The sequence below is a fragment of the Silene latifolia genome, chromosome 10, assembly GCF_048544455.1.
Source record: "Silene latifolia isolate original U9 population chromosome 10, ASM4854445v1, whole genome shotgun sequence".
NCBI classification, from domain to species: Eukaryota; Viridiplantae; Streptophyta; class Magnoliopsida; order Caryophyllales; family Caryophyllaceae; genus Silene; species Silene latifolia.
Window position 1 is genome coordinate 153941570 of NC_133535.1, and position 23962 is coordinate 153965531.

Sequence of the window (23962 nt, forward strand, 5' to 3'; positions counted from 1 at the left end):
TAGATCTTTCTAGAGACCGTCCAGATTTTTTACAATTTTAACAAAAATCTATTACTAAATTTAGTAAAATAGGTGTGACACACGTGAAAATTCACGGGATTGTGTAATTTTTTTTGAAAAAGACGACCGAAAAATTTATAGAAGTAGTCTATTACCTTACTTAATGTGCATGAAGTTATTAATGTATATATCTATACAATAAAAAAAATTAATAAGAAGAAATTGTTATGCCAAATATTACTGACATCTTCACATTGTGACGTTGTCAACTTGTCAAAATTTGCCTAACCACACTCTGTAAACTCCATTCTTCCCTCTCATTCCTTAATTGCAATGTTATATCCTTCCCATTTTTCCTGCAAATCTTCCCTAAAAATTTGAAGAATCAATACATCCAATATCTTACATTAAAATTCTTACCTTTCTATTAAATTCATAGCATTTTCGTTATCAATCAAACTTTGAAAATGGAATATCAATATTCAATTAAAATCAAACCATATTTGAGATCAAAGTTGGGAAAATTAGTAGATCTGTAACCAGAAATTGCAGATCAATGCAAGGGTTCAAAAGATTCTTTGGAAACTTCAAAGATTTGAGACATGCAATCAACAGGTTGATGATATAGTCAAATATTGTAATTTTTATTCTTTTTATAATTACAATTATATTCGAAATTTCTAATTTTTGCTATTGTCGTTCTTTTTATTGCATAGTTTAAAAGTGAAGAATCAGTAGATCTACTCAATGAAGGTTGCAGTTTGTCGTTTCCAGATCTGTTACTATGAAGGATCTTTTGATATTAAGGTTGGTGTATTTACAATTTATCCCGAGATTAACAAATTATTTATGTAATTTTACTTTGCGTAATTTTAACAGTATTATAAGTGGTAAATCTCAAATAATCGCGATCCATTGTTCATAAGTTCACTTTAATTTTATCGATTTAACATGATTATTTAATATTTTTGGGAATGTCTTAAATATTGTAAATATATTGAAAAAGTAAGGGTGGGTTAACGTCACTGTTGATATTTTAATTTCTGTAAATTGAAATACTGCAAAAATATTTTATTTTAATCAAGAATGCTATTTGAGTTTTCTCTTGCATATGAAGAGGTTTTCTATTGCACTATTTTCTTGTATTATACAAAGAACCGCAAAACTTTATTAAGAAAGATGTTCTCTATTGCACTATTATATGAGATTGTTTTGCCCTTTCTTATTGTATAAGACACCTCTTCTACTGTTTGTTCTATTGTATAAGACACGCTAGGTAGAGGTCGCTACGTCTCAACCTAGTAGGTCTTACAGACACATTGTTTGGGGTTCTCTGTCATTAGAGGATTTGAATCTGCTCCTCCGAGCCTTATCCTCTGTCTCTGTTTAATGCTCCCCTTTATTAACTTCAAAGGCCCTACAAAAATTGTTAATGCAAAGATTTTGGTTATCTGATATTATATACGTGATATATGATAATTTGTTGAATATGATCATGATAGGATGATTTGGGTGTGTTCTAAATACTTTCTGAATAATACTAAATAATGGTTAACAGGTTGAATACTAAATAATATATACATTTATAAATGCAGGTCGATCTTTAGACCAATAAAAGTTCATAGTTGTTTTTTAAGGAAGAATTGACTGAATATAAAGTCCTATATCATGTAAGGGGTTAATTGTATGAAGCTAAAAATCTATAAAAGTGTTCAACTAAAATAAATTGGATCACATTATCGAATCAAAAATTGATACGCACTGATTATATGAATAAGTTTTTTTGGTGAACACTATTGAATAAAGACGATCTTACATTTTCATCAAAATTTCATAGAAAAAATTTTTATTACAAAGTTCCGGGTATAACATCTGATGCTATAAAAAAATTTAGTGAATAATTATATTTTATAAACTAATCTATGTCCAACAAATTAATAGAATGATATACATGAAGTTTATAGTATAAAATTAGTAGAATGTTAGTCCAAGTTAGTCCTTCACGGTTTTAAAAATTAGTAATCCGATTTTGTGTGTCTTACATATTACAAAAAGGATATTTGTTTTAAAAAATAAAACGTAATAATAGTACTCATCAAGTAACTTGCAAATTGTTATAAGAAACTGTTTCTAAAGGATAATGTTATTCAGTTAAGTAAGATTTTATCGTGACGTATTTCAAAAACAGTAGGCATTCAATGTCAATTTTTACAAATTAGAAAAGTAGTATAAAGAGAAATTCTCAAAATAGTTTGACAACTATATAGTATAACAATTTCAACATCAGATAAATAAGTTGCTCCTAAGGTACAAATTGATTATTTTCAAAATCAACCTCAATTATACGGAAAAAAAATATTATAAAAACTCATGTAAATACCAAACTGTCGTGTAAGTACTAATCTTCAATATGTAAATAAAACGGTTTGTACTGACAAAATTAAGTAGCTTACCTGATTTGGTGTTCTAAAGAACTCATAACCAAGTTTTCTGGAGTGAGAGTAAGCCTATTTCTCTGAGAAATCCAATTGTTTGCAATTCCTCCTGAATTTTGATTGTTTTCTAAAAAGAAGGAAGAGGAAAAGCAAATGAACGATTATTGTATAAATTTCATTGTAGAGAATGAATAAAATAGAAGTACTAAGCCTCTATTAAAAACTAAAAAGAAAAAAAGAGATATACCTCCTTATCAACAAATAAGGGTTCAATAGCTTGAAATTATTGATCTATTAAAAACTCATTGAAAAATAACAAATATAAATACCGAAGAAAAATTACTGAATATGTGATAGTAAAGGCATTCAAGATACTAATTTTATGATTGCAAATCAGAAATTTAAAAAGAAGGGAAAAATAAAGTACATACTTCAACATCAACAAAATAGAAAATCAATCGCTTCATTCTTATTATTATGTTCATTCTTTTTTTTTTTTAGCAAAGACTTCATTCTTGTTCTTATCCTTGAATTCAGGTCGCTAGCATTGGTTCAACGCCACAACGGATATAGGAGAAGATGTAAAGAAGGATTGCTTTATTTTATTTTTCAATTTAGAGATTTTGATAGATGGTAAAGAAAGAGGCTGTGATGAATGAATTTGTTGTTTACACGTTTAATTAAATAGGTGATTAAATATTTTTTTAAAAAGATTGGTTGTCCATTGTCATTCTCGAGTAACCTTGAGAATGACAAAGTGTGGTATTTTGTATTTATGGGTAACGAATCAAGGTTGTATAATTAATTTGATTTGAGAAACAGTTGGGCTTAATTAAATAACAGATGTATCATTAATAGGAAATTTACACGATTTATTATAATAGGCTGACATGGCTGCTAGGGTAGACTTGATTGGCTCAAGGAAAACAGATTTACTGAGGTTGATTGTGAGGGCGCGTGGAGCATAATAGTGCTTCTACATTATGCCACATAGGCAATTGTACAAGATTCTTTTATAGTAATAATGATAATCAGTTTTTGACTTCTCAAAAGCACTTTTAAAACTCTCTAATTTACCATGTTTGGCCAAGCTACTACTTTTTCAATTACAAAAGCATTTTTTAAGCTTGGCCAAACAGCACCATTATTGTCTTGCATAATAAGATAGTTATTAGGAAGGAATAAAAGATATGGTATATGGGTTTTTCTAAATACGCCCACTAGTGGACATAGGATAAGAAATTAAAATAGAAAAGAATTAAATGCTATTTTTATGGAAAATTGCAATATCTCACCACTTTTACTTCTATTTACAAGAAACACATTTAATTTTTTTTCCCTTTTTTGATTTCTTATCCTATGCCTAGTGGACATAGGTTAGAAAAACCGATGGTATATATATGTGTGTCCTTCGTTAGAAAAACCTTTATAAATACCGCTACTTTACTATTGATAAGGTAGAATCAGAGAGGGGGATGAAGAGATCACGGGATGTTGATAATAATTCAGCGAATTGGACTGGTAATATATTGGTTGAAAAATCAAACGCAATGAATGTATCAGATTTCTACGTGGTTAATTTGGGAGGAAATATTCAGGATAACAAAATTGGTGGATCTTTGTTGAATAGGCATGCGATTGGGTCAGTATTGGGTAAGGTTGGATTTGGAATGAAGACGACGTTGTTTGCAATCGGTGGGTCAACGAAGTCAACCATAAACCAGCAAGATGACGTGGACGTGGACGGAGACGTCATTCACTCGGGTGTCTCCTATTACGACGACGCCTCATCGCAAAACAACAAGTGGTTACATCTACCTGCTAAGATGCGTATTCCTGATCGTGTTAATCCTAAGTGTGTCTCACTCGGCTCTAAAATCTTCGTCTTTGGTGGAGTTCGCGTTATTTCCGACTATTTTGGCGAGTTTTACGACACGGCCTATAAGGGTGATACTAATAGGTGGCATCCCATACTCATACCACCCACCGTACCTGTTGATTTGCGTGCACGCTTCATATCCGACCCAATCAACAATCGTATACTCTGCATATTTCCTAGAACCTCATCCCTTTACGCCTATTATCCCGATCAACGCGTATCTGATCAGCGTTGGGCTTTCATTAACTACTATAAGGACGTACCTCTAAATGGATATCCGTTCTTGTTAGCCAATGCCCCAATCCTGGATGACGTCCTCTTGTTATATAATAATTATAGACAGACGTACGTTGCGTACGATATCCTAACCAATCAAACCATCCCGGTGTCGTGGTCATCGTACAGACCCTTTGGTCCTAGAGACCTTTCCCGGCACACTTTTGATGTTTTGCTATCTTTAGGGAATGACGTCCTCTGCTTGCCTGGTGTTGGAGAAACGGAATTTGACCGTACTAAAGTTGTACTTTTATTTTACCGATTTTCTGTCCAGTGGCACCGGCAACCTTGTAAGGGGGTCGTCATTACACCACTCCAAGTCCACCGTATTCCGGTCCAAGGTTTCAACCTTGTCTGTCATTTTCTGCCCCTCTAGGTCGCCTTCATTGATTTACTATTAGTCTGGTATGGAGGGAGTTTTATTTTAACATCGATTGATTTACTTTCAGTTTTTCAATTAGAATAGGAAACTTTCTACGATAATTCACAGTTTTCCTAATTCTAATACAGTACAAGGTTGAAAATAATTAGTTCTTCAAAGATTCCTAATTCAAATGCAATTAATTAATTAAATAATAATTTTTTATGTAAGGCGGTTTTACACACAATGATTATTCAACCAATTGTATATAAGCATTGTACAACTAAGGTATAAGAATGCAAGTTAATATGTATTTTTTCTGAGTTAATTCAAAGTTCATATTTTTAATGTGTAAATAGATGAACTCGAATACTTTCTAATAAAGCTCATTTTCTTTAATATAAAGCTCGCTCGGATACTTTATTATAAACATACTTTATTATAAAGCTTAGATACTACACCGTACAACTGGTACATCTGGTTGTATAGTCTATGAATTGAGTTTTACGCTAATCCATCGTAAAACGGGATCTTTTAGTAATCACTTCTACATACCCAGTATTATAATTGCGTTTTGATCCGTTTTACAATTATATTAATGTAAAACTGCATTAGACAAGAATTGTATAACTCGAGTTAGTCTTATCCCGTATACCTTTAGGTGGAATAAGCTTAATATAGTCATAATGTACATGATCCGCTTGTTCTTCTCGACTTGTAAACTACTCCGTATAAAGAACTTCTTTAATGCAACTTCAGTATTTACATCACAATATCAATTCAATATCTTTAAATAAACCACGGTGCAACCAGTTACAGATTGAGGATATCGACGATGGAGTTTCGATTTTATGCATAATATTTTTCATAAGCTATAAATTATATTATCACTACTTTACTATTGATATTGATAATCTAAAACTAATATTGTTGTCTCTTCTGTATAAAATTATTGTACATCATAGTGGCATACAATATCGACGATGTGTTTTCGATTTTATGCATAATATTTTTCTTATGCTACAATCGCCACTTTATACTATTAATATAATCTAAAACTAATACTCGGCATTCTCTATTCTTCAAAAATAATAAAATTAATGTATTACTGCTATGACAAATATTTTTGAATCGGAACAAAAACAAGAACCGAAAACTTAAAAATAAAACTGGTACTTGTAAAAAAACTCCAACAACATTACGCAGAATTAATAGAAGGACGATACGCTAGTACGCTATACTAAACGGATCGAGTATTAATTTGATCCTTCCTTCGATGAAACCCCCCTATTAAAACTGCCTCTGGGAGCAACGCGTTGTATCTTTGCCTCAGAAGGCTCCTTAATGAGAAAAGGCGAAACCAGGCTAGGAACATATCTTGCAAAGGTAATAAACTTATGAAACTTCAAAAGAGGTTTGTATTGTATAGGTTTTTTACTTGGATCAACTATCCATATCCCTTGACCATATTCGCCGATGTCCTCCTCATTGGGTAGCTCGTCCTCGTCCTCCTCCTCATCATCGGATGCTCCCTTGTTCGCAAAAAATTTGCCAGTCCTAGTAAACCCAACAATATGACAGAACACGTCTAAGCGAAACTCCTCTGGTATATCAATAGATTTTACAATTGCATCAGAGTCAACTATTCGTATTAACTTATCACCGGTAAATGTCTCTTTATAGATGCACTCGCCCAAAAACCCTCCTATGTCTCCTATGCAGACTAAAGGCGACTGAATTGCGTCGAACCTCTCAGTCACCAAATCAAAGCTAACAATATAATAATAAGACGTGCCGAAAGCACCCCATTATAATTTTTCATTACTAAGTACCGCTTGTCCATAAAGAGAGAAAAGTCTTTTATAATGAAATTCAATTTTTCTCCACTTATTTTCCCTAAAAGAGAACAAATAAACAATAGTATCTCCTCCGGTTTTCCAAAGCAGAGTGAAAATTTGAACAAATTTATAGTCATCAATAGATGATGCATACCCAAATCCACTAACAGTTATAAGTTCATCAGACTCATATGCACTAACAATATCATGATCAAGTAAGTACCAATCTGCCTTATATTTGTGCATGTTGCCAGTAGCCGGGTTCCATATAATGAAGTAGTCGCCATGTTTTGGGGTTAAACAGATTAACCCATTGCAACCGCCTATAAATTCGGGATAATTTTTCTTGGCGCGAAAGGGCACTTCAATTTCAACCAAACTATCTTCAAAATTATCAGAAACTTGATCATCATCGTAAGAAAAAAGATAATAATTATTACGACACTGGATAAACAAGGTGTTAACGGGATCAGAAGGATGAGAGAATGGGGATTTCATAAAGTGAGAAATAGCAAATTTGGAAGAAGAAATTATAGAATACCATTGTTTTGAGACAGACTTAATTTGAATAAGAAATTTAATCGGCAATTTTAGAAGTATTTCTTCAATTATGAGATCATCAAAGACATAGCTTTGTTGCTCAATGATTTGCTCTTTGTCTCCCATATTGTTCGGTTTATTAATTTAACGTAAGGGTTGGGATTATTTTGCCCACATGCATGGCCTTAAAAAAACTGGCTTATATATTGATGGAGAGGTCGGATTTCGGTAAAGTTTTTGGTAAAATTTACAGCTACTTTCAGTGTTTCGATTAGAACACTTATTATTATTCTAACATAATAATTAACAGTTTTTCCTAAATCTAATACAAAGTAGAAAATAATTAATTCTCCAAAGTTTCCAAATTCTCCAAAGTATCAATCAATCAATCAATAAATACTATATATTAAATCTAGAAATCAAGAGCTGCAATGCAATTAAAGAAAGTTATACAAATTAATTATACGATATAGTTTTAAAGCAATATAACCGTGTGATGGACCCGATTAAGGGATCTCAATGCAAATATTATATAGTTTGGGTTAAAATTAAATTATATAGAAGCTTGGTAATTTTCCTAAACATGGTCAATTTCCTTAAAATAAAATAATATTAAGGTCAATTTCTTTAAAATAAAATAATTAATTAAGATGGTCAATTTGAATAATACTAAAAAAAAGAAAATCCTTGGTAATTTTCCTAAATATTTATAGAAGACTAGGAGATGGTCAATTTTCTTAAAATAAAATAATTAATTTGTGTAAACACGCATACTTATGGTATTAATTATTATCATCATAAAATTATGTATTAAATTGAAATTCTATGAAATTTTATTAAACTTTATATTTTATTAGATGTATAGATGTTAATTATTTAACATACAAAAATATAATAAGTATGTTATAAATAAGTTAGATTTCATAATATATAATATTGCATAATTCTTTCGATTTGATTTAATGCATAATCCTCTTAAAATTGCATACCTAAGTAATAAAAGTAATTTCGTCAGTAAAGAAAAGAATTGTAATAACATTGGATATAGTTATATGATAGTAATCACGCATTTGAATAGTAAAAGTAACAATATTATCAGCGAGATTAGTGAAAGTGGTAGAAAAAACAACGGGAGTAGTGAAATAATCAATATTAATGCGGCAATAGTGAAAGTAACAATAATTACGGCGAGAGTGGTGAAATTATCAATATTAATGCGGCAGTAGTGAAAGTAACAATAAGTACGATGGGAGTAGTAAAAGTAACAATGATTACGGGCAAGTAGGAAAATGTTATTACTATTGTTTTATTAATAAGAGTAAAATATTAATAGGGGGAGCAGTGAATTGTCTCAAAATTTATTTCCGTAATGAATATGTCTTAGAAAAATATATTAATGATAAATTTATGAGTTATACAACTATAAGTAATTTTATTTAATGGAAAAGAAAATAATGGTAGGTAGAGAAAGCCCGGACGAAACCGGGCACTAATACTAGTTCCTTAATTTTAACAACCTTTGTTTTTTTTTTTGGTCCAACGAAGCGCGCACTTAGTCGCATTACAATATAGGGGACGGAGAATTGAACCTGGGACCTATTGTCCACAATACCTCCGTCTTAACCATTAGACTAAGACATCTTTGGTAACAACCTTTGTATAATGTAATTTGTTTAGTATTAGTTTAATTTTAACAAATTGTATTTGTTAAATTTTGCAGACGGAGGGTCATTTATACAACTATAACATTACTACTACTATGCTTGGTAACATGCCGGCGCAAGATGCAGACAATGTCACTAGAATGCTTGCAACGCACGGGACACAGGTATCTAGTCCAACCTTTTGAGGCCGATCATCCAAGCCCTCCACACCAACCTCCTCCTAGATATCATTTACGTTGGAGCATAGAATTACATCTATCCATGAGGAGGATACACCTACCGGTTCAATTTCAAGATCAAAAACAAAGAGGACTCGCTCGAGATTGGGCTAATGTGTCAAGTAGTTTGATGGAATTGTTTAATTTGTATGAAGTTTAGTTTTATTTCAAAGTATGACTTTAGTTAAATTAGATGGAATTGTAGTACGAACTTTGTTGGCATATTTTGTTGTCAGTGACATGAATTGCATTTCCGGATTTCAATGTCGTGTTTGGAGTGTGTATGTTTGGGCATGGTGAAGGTTTGTGCAGATGTGACGTGTGTATTCGCAGCCGTGTTTGTCATGGTGAAGGTTTGGGCATTGTGTTATATGTGTTTGCAGCTTTTTTTTTTTCAAATAAACAGGTAAAAACTCTAATATTCTATATGGCTTATGTGGGTTACTTTTATTTTACGTGAAAATTATGGTAAGCCGCTAAGAACTTCAGCGGCTTTGAGTGATTTTTGGGCAATTCTTGAGTCCAACTGGATTTTGGAAAGTGAATGTCTAGTGATATAAACAACAAAGCCGCTATGATTTTCCGCGGCTTACTACGTTCTATTTTTTTTTTTTTAAAAAAAGTTGACAGAGCTGCTATGATTCTCAGCGTCTTTGAGTGATTTTTGGGCAATTCTTGAGTCCAGTAGCTACTAGATTTTAGAAAGTTAACAATGTCTAGTAATATAAACAGCAAAGGCGCTATGATTTTCAGCGGCTTAATACATTTTTTTTTATAAAACTTGACAAAACCGTTATGATTCTCAGTGGCTTTGCTGAAAATTAAAACACGATTTTGCGTACTCCAGTAGCTACTGGATATGGTTAGTGTGAATTTTTGATGAAGATTTGGTAAAAGCCGCTAAGAAGATTCGTGGCTTTGTTGAAAGTCTGGAAAAAAAAGTGATGACGTGGACACCATAAACGTAAATAGTTTCAATTGAACGCTGATTACCTAATTACTTTGCTAATTAACGTTAATTAACCAAAAAATTCCACATCTATGTTAACCAAACTATCCTCAAAATTATCAGAAATTTGATCATCATCCTAAGAAAAAAAAAGTAGTAATTATTTTTACACTAGATAAACAAGGAGTTAACAGCATAAGGATGAGACAAGAGGGGTTTCATAAATTGGGTAAATAATTCCTATATAAGCAAGGCCGTCTTGTAATAAACTCATTTGGTAAATAATTAGCTGAATGTCGCTGTATGTTAGTACTAAAAAAGCCAGCATAAAAAGGCCAATACAAAAACACAAAGCTAGTACGCTATACTACAACAATTTCATCCTTGCTTCAATTGAACCCCATTAAACCTGCCTCTTTAGGAGCAACGGAACAATATGTTATATGACTATATCTACGTCTCGGAAGGCTCCTCAATTGGGAAAAGGAGAAACATATCTTGGCATCTTGCAATGTTAATGTACTAATGAAACCATATAAGTTTTCCTAATTTAAATGGAATTATTAAACATAAATTTTTGTGCAAGACAATTTTACACTAATCTATGTAAACTGGGATATTTTAATAATCACTTCTACATGCCCAATAATATGATTGTGTTTGGATCCGTTTTACAATTATATTAATGTAAAACCGCATTACACAAGAATTGAATAACTCGAGTTAGTCTTGTCTCGTGTACCTTTATGTGGAATAAGCTTAATATAGCCATAATGTACATGATCCGCTTGTTCTTCTCGACTTGTAAACTACTCCGTATAAAGAACTTCTTTAATGAAACTTCAGTATTTACATCATAGTGGCATACAATGTCTTTTAAACAAGCCAGGCCAAGGTGAAACCAGCTGCGGATAGAGGATATCGACGATGGGTTTTCGATTTTATGCATATATTTTTCTTAAGCTACATTCGCTACATTACTATTAATCAATACTATATATTAAATCCAGAAACCAAGGGACTTCAATGTAATTAAAGAAAGTTATACAAATTAATTATACTATATAGTTTTAAATCACTAGCACCGTGTGATGGACCCGATTGAGGGATCTCAATGCAAATATTACATAGTTTGGGTTAAAATTAAATTATATAAAAGCTTGATAATTTTCCTAAACATGGTTAATTTCCATAAAATAAAATAATTAATTAAGATGGTCAATTTCCTTAAAATAAAATAATTAATTAAGATGGTCAATTTCAAGGAGACTAAAGGAAAGAAGATGTTTAGTAATTTTCCTAAATATTTATAGAAGACTAAAAGATGGCCAATTTCCTTAAAATAAAATAATTAAGTAGCATAAACATGCACATTTATGGTATTAATTATTATCATCATAAAATTATATATTAAATTTAAAATCTATGAAATTTTATTAAACTTTATAGTTTATTAGATTTATATATATATTTAAATTATTTAACATACAAAAATATAATAAGTAGGTTATAAATAATTCAAGTTAGATTCCATAATATATAAATTGCATAATTTTTTCAATTTGATTTAATGCATATATGCAATATATTTATATAAATATATAACCCTCTTAAAATTGCATGCCTAAGTAATAAAAGTAATTTCACAAGAAATAAAAGAATTGTAGTAACATTATTGGATATAGTTATATGATAGTAATTTACTCATTTGAATAGTAAAATTAACAATATTATCAAGGAGATTAGTGAGAGGGGTTGAAACAACAACAGGAGTAGTGAAATAATCAATATTAATGCGGCAATAGTGAAAGTAACAATAACTACGGCAGGAGTAGTGAAATTATCAATGTTAATGCAACAGTAGTGACAGTAACAATAATTACGGCGGTAGTAGTGAAAGTAACCAATGATAATGGCCAAGTAGTAAAATGTTATTACTATGTGTCATTAGTAAGAGTGAAATATTAATAGCGGAAGTAGTGAATTTGTCTCAAAATTTATTTCATTGTAATTTTAGGATATGTTATAGAAAAATATATTAATGATAAATTTATGAGTTATGCAACTTTAAACACTTTAATTTAATGAAAAAAAAATTTAATGGTAGGTAGAGGTAGCCCGGGCGAAGCCGGGCAGCAATACTAGTATAATCTAAAACTAATACCTTCAAAAATAATAATAATATACCTCCGTTGTAAATTATTCTTATTTACAACGGATGTAAACAAAAATTTGTGAAATAATAAAAGAGTTTTTCTAACGCGTGCCCTTAGGGCACACATTAATAACCACAATATTACCATATATGGGTTATTAATGTATGCTTTAGGGGCATACATTAGAAAAACTCGTAATAAAATTATTGTATTGCTATTACAAATATTTTTGAATCGGAACAAAAACAAGGCCCAAAAAGTTAAAAACAAACGTGTTATAATACTGACAATAAAGGTACGCTACGCTAGTACGCTATACTAAACGGATCGAGTATTAAATTTACATTATCCTTCTTTGAATGGATAAATCCCCCCATTAAAACTGCGTCTTGGAACAACGCGTTGTATCTTTGCTTCGAAGGCTACTTAATGAGAAGAGGTGAAATTAGGCTAGGAACATATCTTACTATGTTAGTTAACTGAACATCAAACCTCAAAAGAGGTTTTGCACTTGTGTCAACTATCAATAGCCCTTTAAAATAGACGATTTCCTCCTCCTCCTCCTCCTCCTCATTGGGTAGCCCGGCCTCCTCCTCATTGGGTAGCTCGGTCTCTTTCGTATATCCCATAGCAAAAAATTTGCCATTTGCCAGTCCTAGTAAACCCAACAATATGAGAGTACACGTCTAAGCTCAAGTCCTCTGGTATATCAATAGATTTTACAATTGCATCAGAGTCAACTATATGTATTAACTTATCACCAGTAAATGTCACTTTATAGATGCACTCGCCCAAAAACCCTCCCATGTCTCCTAAGCAGACTAAAGGCGACGTAATTGCGTCGAACCTCTCAGTCACCAAATCAAAGCTAACAATATAATAATAAGACGTGCCGAAAGCACCCCAATACAATTTTTCATTACTAAGTACCGCTTGTCCATAAAGAGAGAAAAGTCTTTTATAATCAAATTCAATTTTTCTCCACTTATTTTCCCTAAAAGAGAACAAATAAACAATAGTATCTCCTCCTTTCTCCCAAGGCAGACTGACAACTTGAACATACTTATAGTCATCAATAGATGATGCATACCCAAATCCACATTCAATATCAAGATCATCATACCCATATGCACTAACAATATCTTGATCACCTATGTACCTATTTGACTTATATTTGTGCATTTGCCCGGTAGCCGGGTTCCATATAATGAAGTAGTCACCATGTTTTGGGGTTAAACATATTAACCCATTACAGCAGCCCGTAAGTTTAGGATAATATTTCTTGGCACGGAAAGGCACCTCTATTTCAACCAAACTATCTTCAAAATTATCAGAAATTTGATCATCGTCATAAGAAAAAAAGTAATAACTTTTTTCACACTGGATAAACAAGGTGTTAACAGGAGCGGAAGGCTGAGACAAGGGGGATTTCATAAAGTGGGTAATAGCAAATTTGGAAGAAGATATAATAGAATACCATTGTTTCGAAACAGACTTAAATCGAATAAGTGATTTGACGGGCAATCTTAGGAGTATTTCTTCAAATATCAGACCATCAAAGATGTAGCATTGTTGTTCAATCGCTTGTTTATTCTTAGCATTGGCCTCTTTGTCTCCCATACTGTCAGATCTTCTAACAGTAATTTAATTTGATGTTTATTAACTAAACGTAAGGTTTGAGATTGGTTTGCTATATAAATTGGCTTATATAATAGGGTTTTTAACGATGGAAAGGTCGAGACTCGGAAGGGTTTTTGGTATAAATTACGATTATTATTTACGACTACTTTCGCTTTTTCTATTAGAATTATGAAATTTAAGTAAATTAATTATTTTCAATTTTTATACTAGAATTAGGAAAATTATTATTTGTACACTTTTTATTGTTAGAGCAAGTCCAATGGTTTGGCTTAGGGACTTGCTTGCAATTTTTTAAAATTGTAAGCAAGTGGCTAAACCATTGGACAAGTACATATATGGCAATCGTTATACCATATACCCAGGTGTATGGTACTTCATACTCCAACTTTAATTTAGTTTTTTTAAAACCATTAAAACTTAGATTTCATAAATTAGAAAAATTTAAAAATTATACCATTATTCGTGATTTTGATTCCTCTATAATTTGAGATCACATTTGATATATTTTGGTGTTTATTTTAGTTTTACTCGCATATTCACACCATATAATTGACATGTTCATCACAATAAAATATTCACATTACATAGTTGACATATTCATATAAATCAGACTTCTTATTCTCAAATTAAAACTCACATATTCACCCAATTAATTAACATATTCACAAATACATATGACAAATACATAGAGGTTATCATAAATATTAATCTAACATAACCTAACATATATTCACAAAGTATAACTACATATTCATCGCATATAGATTACATATACGCAAAACATAAACCTCATATTCACAATATATAACATGTGAATATATCACTTATTTATATTTTGTGGATGTCGATATCTTCATTTGCGGACTCGTTCAAATAAACGGAATAATAATCATGAACGTTTTGCTCCATAGACAGTAGCAAAGCGAATAATGCAAAATAATTTGGCCAAAAAACATGAAATTTACGTAATTGAGTAGTAATAGATCCATGATAGAGTTTTTGTAGAATAACATAAGTATTAGAGCAACAGCGTAACTAATTGTAATATAGTGGATTAGTGGGTGGTTATTTTTATAATTTTTATTTTTTATTTATTTTTCCTTAATAACTCCCTTGGGAGTACCATGCTCCCTACTCCTGGGAGCATGATATAATTTACCCATATATGGTAGCTTAAACCAAGCAACTAGCTTCATTAAGCTAGTAGCTTAAATGACCCTACCACAAAATTCAACCAATAGAAATTAGTTTGCTTAATTAACATATGAGTCAAGCTAGTTAAACTTTTGGCTAAACCATTGAAATGAATTAGTAGCTCAAAAATAAACTAGCTTAAAATGTGATGTGACAATTGTAAGCTAGTTGAAACTAGTTTACCATTGGACTTGCTCTTAGATGCTTAGCTTTACAATTCCTTTTTTTTTTTTTAATAATTAGGAGATTATGCCTTAATATTTGTAATTTGTAATTCTATTCAGATTAACTGATTGAGTTTCTATATTCTGCTAACTTGGTATACGTTGAATGGTAATCTAATTAACCAAATATATTTTCTTAAATAAGGAAGTCTCGCTATAAAAATATTTACGTAAATCAATACTATATATTAAATCCAGAAACCAAGGGACTTCAATGTAATTAAAGAAAGTTATACAAATTAATTATACTATATAGTTTTAAATCACTAGCACCGTGTGATGGACCCAATTAAGGGATCTCAATGCAAATATTATATAATTTAGGTTAAAGTTAAATTAGATAGAAGCTTGGTAATTTTCCTAAACATTTGTAAGAGACTAAAACATGGTAAATTTCCTTAAAATAAAATAATTAATTAAGATGGTCAATTTCCTTAAAATAAAATAATTAATTAAGATGGTCAATTTCAAATAGATTAAGAGAAAGAAGATAGCTTGGTAATTTTCCTAAATATTTATAGAAAACTAAAAGATGGTCAATCCTTAAAATAAAATAATTAATTAGTATAAACATGCACACTTATGGTATTACATAAAATTATATATTAAATTTAAAATTTATGCAATTTTATTAAACTTTATAATTTATTAGATGTATAGAGATGTTAATTATTTAACATACAAAAATATAATATAATTAGGTTATAAATAATTCAAGTTAGATTCCATAATATATAATATTGGATAAATTTTTCGTTGATTTAACGCATATATGTAAAAGTAATTTCGTCAGTAAAGAAAAGAATTGTAGTAACATTGGATATAGTTATATGATAGTAATCACTCATTTGAATAGTAAAAGTAACATTATTATCAGCGAGATTAGTGAAAGTGATAGAAACCATAACGAGAGTAGTGAAATAATCATTATTAATACGACAATAGTAAAAGTAACAATAATTACGGCGGAAGTAGTGAAATATCAATATTAATGCGGCAATAGTGACAGTAACAATAATTACGGCGGGAGTAGTGAAAGTAACAATGATTACAGAAAGTAGTGAAATGTTATTACTATTGTTCATTAATAAGAGTAAAATATTAATAGCGGGAGTATGGAATTTATCTCAAAATTTATTTCATCGTAATTTTAAGATATGTCATAGATAAATATATTATTGATAAATTTATGGGTTATATAACTTTAATTAATTTTATTTAACGAAAAAAAAATAATGATAAGTAGATGTAGCACGGGCGAAGCCGGGCCACCAATACTAGTTTATTAGAAAAAGAAACCAAGATATTTACGTATACGTTGTGACTCGCTTAAAGTTACGTAAAAATTAAAGAGAAACTACTGTTTAACCATAAAAAAGACTCCAAAATCTTTAGGTTCCAAAACCCACTTTAGGTCATGATAAAAAAAAAAAAGCACAATTTCCATGCATGGTAATAAAATAACGAGTAAATTAATATTACACTTTATATTCTTTTAGAATCCACTTTTCTAAAAGTACTCTTGACTTTTCTTTTAAAGATGAAAACGAGTTAAATATGCTGCATTTGCATATGTAGTCGGACACACCCTTAGTCCCTACTCCCTAGGCAACCCAATTTATCTCATCTACTATACTTAACCAATTTTAAATTTACCCGAAAATCACCGTCTAAAACAAGAATTTGTGATATTTCAGTATTAACCCGAATCTTTATAAGACCTGTGTCAATTGGAAGGTAATCAAGGTATAACTGTATTTGTGTATTGCATCATCGGTTATATACTTGTGTCCAACCTTAGTTGATCTGACCCTGACTTGGCCAACCAAACTGTGTTTGTGTATATATTTTTTTTAAAATAATTTGGTTTACGAGTTCTATAATTTAATAGCACGCTTAGCTAACCTATGAGCGGCTTTATTACAAATTCTAGAAAGATAAGCAAAGAACAATGAAAGCTATTGTGTATACTAGTGACAATAGCAAAATAAACTCTGTCAATTTGTGCATTGCCATTGTGCTAGCAAAAAAAAAAAAAGAGTAAATTATCAATTACACCCACGTCAAATACACATTTTTACATTTACTTCCACGTCAAATTTTTTTATTAAATTACACCCAAGTTAATAGCTCAGTTTACAAATGCCAACATTATCAGCTGCATTTGACGTGGGTGTAATTGAAAATGGCTCTGGGTGCAATTTATCAGCTGAATGTTGCTACTAAACAATGCCAACAAACTAAGCAAAAGTAAACGCGTTTATCATAGCGTCAGAATGAATTAATTAAATACAATGACAAAAAGCTACCGCGCTATATTATACGAGTATTAATTTATCCTCTCTGCCTTAATGAGAAAAGGCGAAATTAGGCTAGGAACATATCTTGCAATGTTGATGTACCATGAAACCTTAGAAACCTTGTGTATTGTATAAGTTTTGTACCTGTGTCAACTATCCCTAGCCCTTGAGTACTTCGGAACCTTGTCTCCTCACTGGGTGGTCCCGTCATAAAAAAATTGCCCGTCTTGGTAAACCCAATCATTTGAGATAGCTCGTTTACTATCAACCCCTTTGGTACATCAATAGATTTCTCAATTGCTTGAGCTTCCACTATTGGCACTATGTGCATTAAATTGTCGCTTGTAAATTTTCTATTACGATTGTACATGCTCAAACAACCTCCCATGACTCCGAAGATCGACTAACTTGACCTAATTATGTTAAACCTTTCGACCCCAATATCAAAGCTAACAATACAAGAAGTATATTGATTATCACGTCGAGCATACCAATATAATGTTTCATTAATAAGCATTGCTCGTCCATGAAAACAAAGAGCATCTTGACGATCAAAATAAAGTTGTAACGTATCTTGATTCATGAACTAGAGCAAAACGTTCCAACCAAACAAACATTTAAGATTCATGCGCATCTTAATTCATGAACTAGAGCAAAACGTTCCAACCAAACAAAACATTCAAGATTCATGAGCACAACCATCTGACAATAAGCATATATATTTTGTTGGCCTGGCGATAAATTAAAGGTTAATCCGCCTTACTAAACACTTGGTGCAAGTAACTAGAGAAGATGGAACGAAATTTAAACGACTACTCTAAGAAGTACAGAACAGTAATAAGTTAAAATACTGTAGGCAGGCAATTTAGTTTCTCAGAACAACATACTATGTCTTCAGAGTTCAGACAGGCCAACGAGCAATGGAACGATGTAGTGCATGCATCTATGCCATCGACAGCTTCTCAAAGGGGAGCTCAAAAGGAACAGGTGAAACTAGGCAGCTGGGAACATATCTTGCAATATCAATCTTCTCATCGAAACTCAAAAGCAATGTGTATTGCATAGAAGGTTTAGTACTTGTGTCAATTACCCCCAGCATTCTAGAGTCCAAATCATTCACCTCATTGTTTAATGTCCCTGTCACAAAAAACTTGCCCGTCTTGTTAAACCCGATCATTTGAGAAGGCCTGCCTAATGTCAATCTTTATTCAAACTTAGTAGATTTCAGTATTACCCCAGTAGATTCAAATATGTGCATTAACACGTCAGCTGTATTCTCGCTATCAGGGTCCATAACACGTGAGGGGCCTCATTAGTTTCATCAACTAAACGCCGCTTTACAGAGATATCAGCAAGTTCATATTTGTGCATTTTACGGGTAGCCGGGTTCCATAAAATGAAGTATTTACCGGAAGTTGGGGTTAAGCAAACCAACCCGTTGCAGGATCCAGTAAGTTCGAGATCATCTGTCTCGAACCCGAATTCGGGGTCGAGTTTAACCAAATTATCTTCAAAATTAGCACAAATTAGGTCATCATTGTAAGAGAAAAGATAGTAATTCTTACCAGATTTGATAAACAAGGTGTTAATAGCAAATTTGGAAGAAGAGAGAATAGAATACCAATGTTTCGAAACTGACTTAAATCGAAGAATGGATTTAATGGGTAATCTTCTAAGTATTTCTTGAAATATCAAATCATCAAAGGGGCAGCCTTGTTGATTCTTCTCAGAGTTTGGGTATTCGTCTCCCATTTTCTACGATCTTCAATTTGTAATTTGTGAATGAGTGAGAGAGTAGGGAGGTGGCAATCAAAGAATTAGGGTTTGTTCGTTTAAAGTTTATTAAGGAATTGGGGATTGAGATTATTTTGCTCTCACCACTCGGGTTGGTTTTTGGTCGGGTGAATGCAGGTTGGGTCATATTGGGTGATAAGTTGGGCCGATTTTAGTTATGGTCACTATCGAATTAGTTTATAAATATGTATTTTAGCATAAATTAATTGATAATTTCATGTTAAGATAATTTATAGGTGCATTTATTTTAATTTTAAGCTTAAAAAATTAAAAAGAATATTAATTTGGTGGTATTTGGACCATAATAATTAAACATATAGTATATTTTTCTAATAATCATAAGTATTAAAGAAATAAAATTAAAGTAAAATTTAACCACCCACTACTAAGGACCATGCACTAAACCTGACAAACAGGTCAATCGTGTTTGGGTCGGGTCAATTCGTTGTTCGGGCGAGTCAGGTCATTTCAGGTTTCGGTCATTTTTCGAAAGGTTATTTTTAAGTTATTTGGAGATATCTGTCATTTTGTAATAATAAACATTCGGGTTGGCTGAATGAGTTTGGAACAATTTAGGCTAGATTCAGATTTTCAATCGGAGTTTGGGTGGGTCGTTCGTGTCAGGTCAATTCTGCCACAACCAATATACTAAGTTATGGATGACCACCAAGGGCATTAGCAATAGACAAACTTTCAATAAGTTTGTTCTCATGCCACATAAGATAATTAACAAACTCAATTACTCACAAATCTTATACCAACAATAGATAAACCTCTTCAAGGTTCATAATATGGCCTACTATACTATTTCTTCTCTTACATTATCTCTCCATAAACCTGTATACTATATTGTAACCCCTCTCATCCATGAACCTCAACACCCATGTCGAACAATAGAGGGTTTGTGGACAAACCTCTAAAAAAATAGACACATCATCTCACAAACCTTTCGACAAACCTCTATTGATAATGCCCTTAGTTTATTACAAAGGATGGGTAACAAGCAACAATGTTTATCATTTAGGTTTTAACTGAATTTCAAAATAAAATAAAATGAATAAAAAATCTTATAAAGTGTTGTTACAATATCATAAATCATAAATTAATTTGATTATTGACGGATAAATAAGTAAATATGAATCGGGTGCGAAGCAAATTAATTAACCTCACTCCTCAATAACAATGACAAGTGTAATACTGAACATCCATATTCACATAGTCACACCACATAGTTATATTATAGTAAAAGCAGACCACAAAAGATAATTTTCACAAATAAGAGCATCTCCAATGGTTGAAAAAAAGGACTAGCTTGCAATTTTTAGAAATTGCAAGCTAGTGTTAAAGATATTAATTCCCATAACTAATTGTCTATATTTTTGTAATCTTTTATATCTTATTGTATCTTTAGTTTATAGTATTTATTTCCTTGTAATTATATTTTCTTAGATTCTCGACTTGTTCTCCAAGTCCTTACCTATGTATATATACTCGATGTAATTGCCATTGGGAAGTCAAGTTAATAATAACACAATTACTATAATTTCTACATGGTATCAAGCCTTGTTCCCTAACTTTCCTCCTAAATTTTTTTTTCTTTTTTTTCGTCCTTCTCCCAATGGCCACCTCTGGTGTTTCCTTTCCCAATCCTCATGACAAAAACAATCCCTTCATTCTCGTCAACTTTTCAAGTTGTACTCAACTCACCTCTCAAACTTATCAATCCTGGAAAACTCAAGTCGGTGATATTCTCTTTGGCTTCGATCTGCTGAAATTTGTCGATGGTACTTATCCTTTGCCTCCTGAAACTCTTACCGCGGCTGATAATAAAGTCACGGCCAACCCTGCTCATGCCTCGTGGAAGCGACAAGATAGCCTACTTAAGGGCTCTCTCCTTGGCACTCTTCACCCATCCATCACGCCTTTGGTGCTTAAGGCCACCACCTCTCGTGCGGTCTGGCAAATCCTTGAACAAACATATGCTAACCCCTCTCGGGGTCACCTTATGCAAATCAAAAACCGTCTAAATAGCCTCACAAAATCTGACCTTTCCATTGCCGAATACATGCAGGCCATCACTACCTGTACCACCGAACTTGCTCTCCTTGGCAAGACCTTAGACCCTGAAGATGTAGTTGAACAGGTTCTCCGTGGACTCGACTACAAAACTTACCAACCCGTCATTGATGCCGTCCGTGCTCGTGACAATCCTATTTCCTTTGAGGCCTTACATGAAAAGCTGCTTAACCATGAATTAAACCTCAAACACACCAACTCATCCTCCCCCACTTCCCTGCCTGCCTCTGTTCACGCTGCTTACAACCGCAGCTCTCACTACCGTCCCCCTCCTCCACCATCCAACAATCCTCCTCTCTTACCAACTCCCCCACCCAACTCCTCGACTGCCACTACCAACTTCAAAGGCACTTGCCAATGGTGTCGTTACACTGGACACTACCTCTCCAATTGTGACGATTTCAAGAAAAAATTTCCCACTGCTGTTTTTCCCACCCCTCCTCCTCGTCCCAAAACTTCCTACCGTCCTCAAGCTCACACCGCGACTGCTGCTTCTCCCGGCCCTGTTACTGGTGGTCCGTTTTTAATGGACAGTGGTGCATCCCACCATGTCACCAATGACTTGTCCCTCCTATCTCTCCACACACCTTATGACGGCACTGACGAACTCATCATTGGTGATGGCTCGTCCTTGCCCATCTCCCACATAGGTTCTTTTACACTTACTCTTTCTTCTGCTATCACTCTTATATTTAACAATGTTTTATACGTTCCTTCAATTTCTCGTAATATACTTTCCATCTCTCAGTTTTGCGTTGATAATAATGCCTTTATCGAGTTCTCATCCACTGCTTTTTCTATAAAGGTTCCCTCGATGTCTCAGCCGCTTCTCCAAGGGAAGCTTGATCGTGGCATCTACGAATGGCATCCTCTGTCTCCTCACGTTCATACTGGTGTTGTCTCGTCCTCACGCGCGTGGCATCATCGTCTTGGACATCCGTCTTTATCTATTTTTAATACTATTTGTCGTCAAAATTATATTCATTGTTCTTCTAATTTTCAACCTTGCAATTCGTGTGAAATCAATAAAGCTCATAAGTTGCCCTTTTCGATTAATACAATTGTTTCTTCCGCTCCTCTTGATCTTATTTATTCGGACGTATGGACGTCTCCTGTCATATCCCTTGATGGTTTTAAATACTATGTCATATTCATTGATCATTTCACACATTACATATGGCTATATCCCCTGAAACGCAAATCGGATACGGCTCCCACGTTTCATCGTTTTCGAGCACTCGTAGAAAAATTTTTTCAACGTCCAATTATGCGCCTGTACTCTGACAATGGTGGGGAATTCCTCAAACTCACTCCTAATATCTCAGATGAAGGAATTTCTCACCTCACCTCTCCTCCCCACACACCGGAACACAATGGTTTCGCCGAGCGACGCCATCGTCATATTGTTGAAACCGGTTTGTCCCTTCTTCATCACGCACGTCTTCCCACTATTTTTTGGTCCTTTGCCTTTACTACAGCAGCCTACCTGATTAATCGACTTCCCACTCCTACCTTACACAACTCCACACCCTACTTCACGCTATTTCAACAACATCCCAACTATGCCAAATTACGCTCCTTTGGTTGCTTGTGTTACCCATGGCTTCGCCCCTATTCCACACATAAACTCGACCCCCGCTCTGCCCGTTGTATCTTTGTTGGATACTCGGCTACCCAAAGCGCTTATCACTGCTTTGAACCCGTCTCCAAAAAGATATTCACCTCTCGCCATGTCAAATTTTTTGAGGACCACTATCCCTCGTTCTCTGAACTCTCTCCTACTCCCTCCTACACGCCCTCTGAATGGTGTCCCCTCACTGTCACTCTCATTCCCCCTTCTGCCCCGAACCCCACACCTCCTTCCTCTGATGACCCTGCTCCTTCCTCCTCTGCCACCCCTGTCGTGCCCATTCCAGAAATTACCCCACCTTCTCCTACTTCTCCTACCACGACTACCCCTGTTCCTAATACCTCCGCTGCCTCTCCCTCCCCTCCTCCTCCTCCTCCCCCTCCTCCACCTCCTCCACGCCATGTCACTACCCGCCTTCAAAACAACATTAGGAAGCCCAACCCCCGCTATGCTAATAACCTCGCTGTGCTCAATGATTCCCTCTCCCTTCCCACCACAACTAAACAAGCCTTACTTGATACTCGTTGGCGTGCTGCTATGACTGATGAGTACGATGCTCTTATCCGAAATGAAACTTGGAAGCTTGTGCCACGCTCATCCACGCAGAATGTTGTCGGTTGTAAATGGGTTTACCGCATTAAGTATAATCAGGATAATACCATTGACAAATTCAAGGCACGTCTCGTTGCCAAGGGGTTTCATCAACGACCAGGTATCGACTATTCTGAAACATTTAGTCCGGTTGTTAAACCTACTACTATTCGTGTTCTTCTTTCACTTGCTATTT

At 33.3% G+C, this 23962-nt stretch overlaps 1 protein-coding gene and 1 long non-coding RNA gene across 2 annotated transcripts; one reads left to right on the plus strand and one right to left on the minus strand.

Moving 5' to 3' along the window:
• The first annotated feature begins 239 nt into the window (after positions 1-239).
• LOC141609391 (uncharacterized) lies at positions 240-3177 on the plus strand. Its single transcript, XR_012527399.1, has 3 exons — positions 240-615; positions 717-807; positions 2973-3177. It is a non-coding gene; the product is annotated as an uncharacterized LOC141609391 (long non-coding RNA).
• Positions 3178-12910: 9733 nt separating this feature from the next.
• Positions 12911-13936, minus strand: LOC141608619 (F-box/kelch-repeat protein At3g23880-like). Its single transcript, XM_074427961.1, has one exon. The coding sequence runs from the start codon at positions 13934-13936 to the stop codon at positions 12911-12913; it is 1026 nt and encodes a 341-aa protein (XP_074284062.1).
• Positions 13937-23962: the final 10026 nt, after the last annotated feature.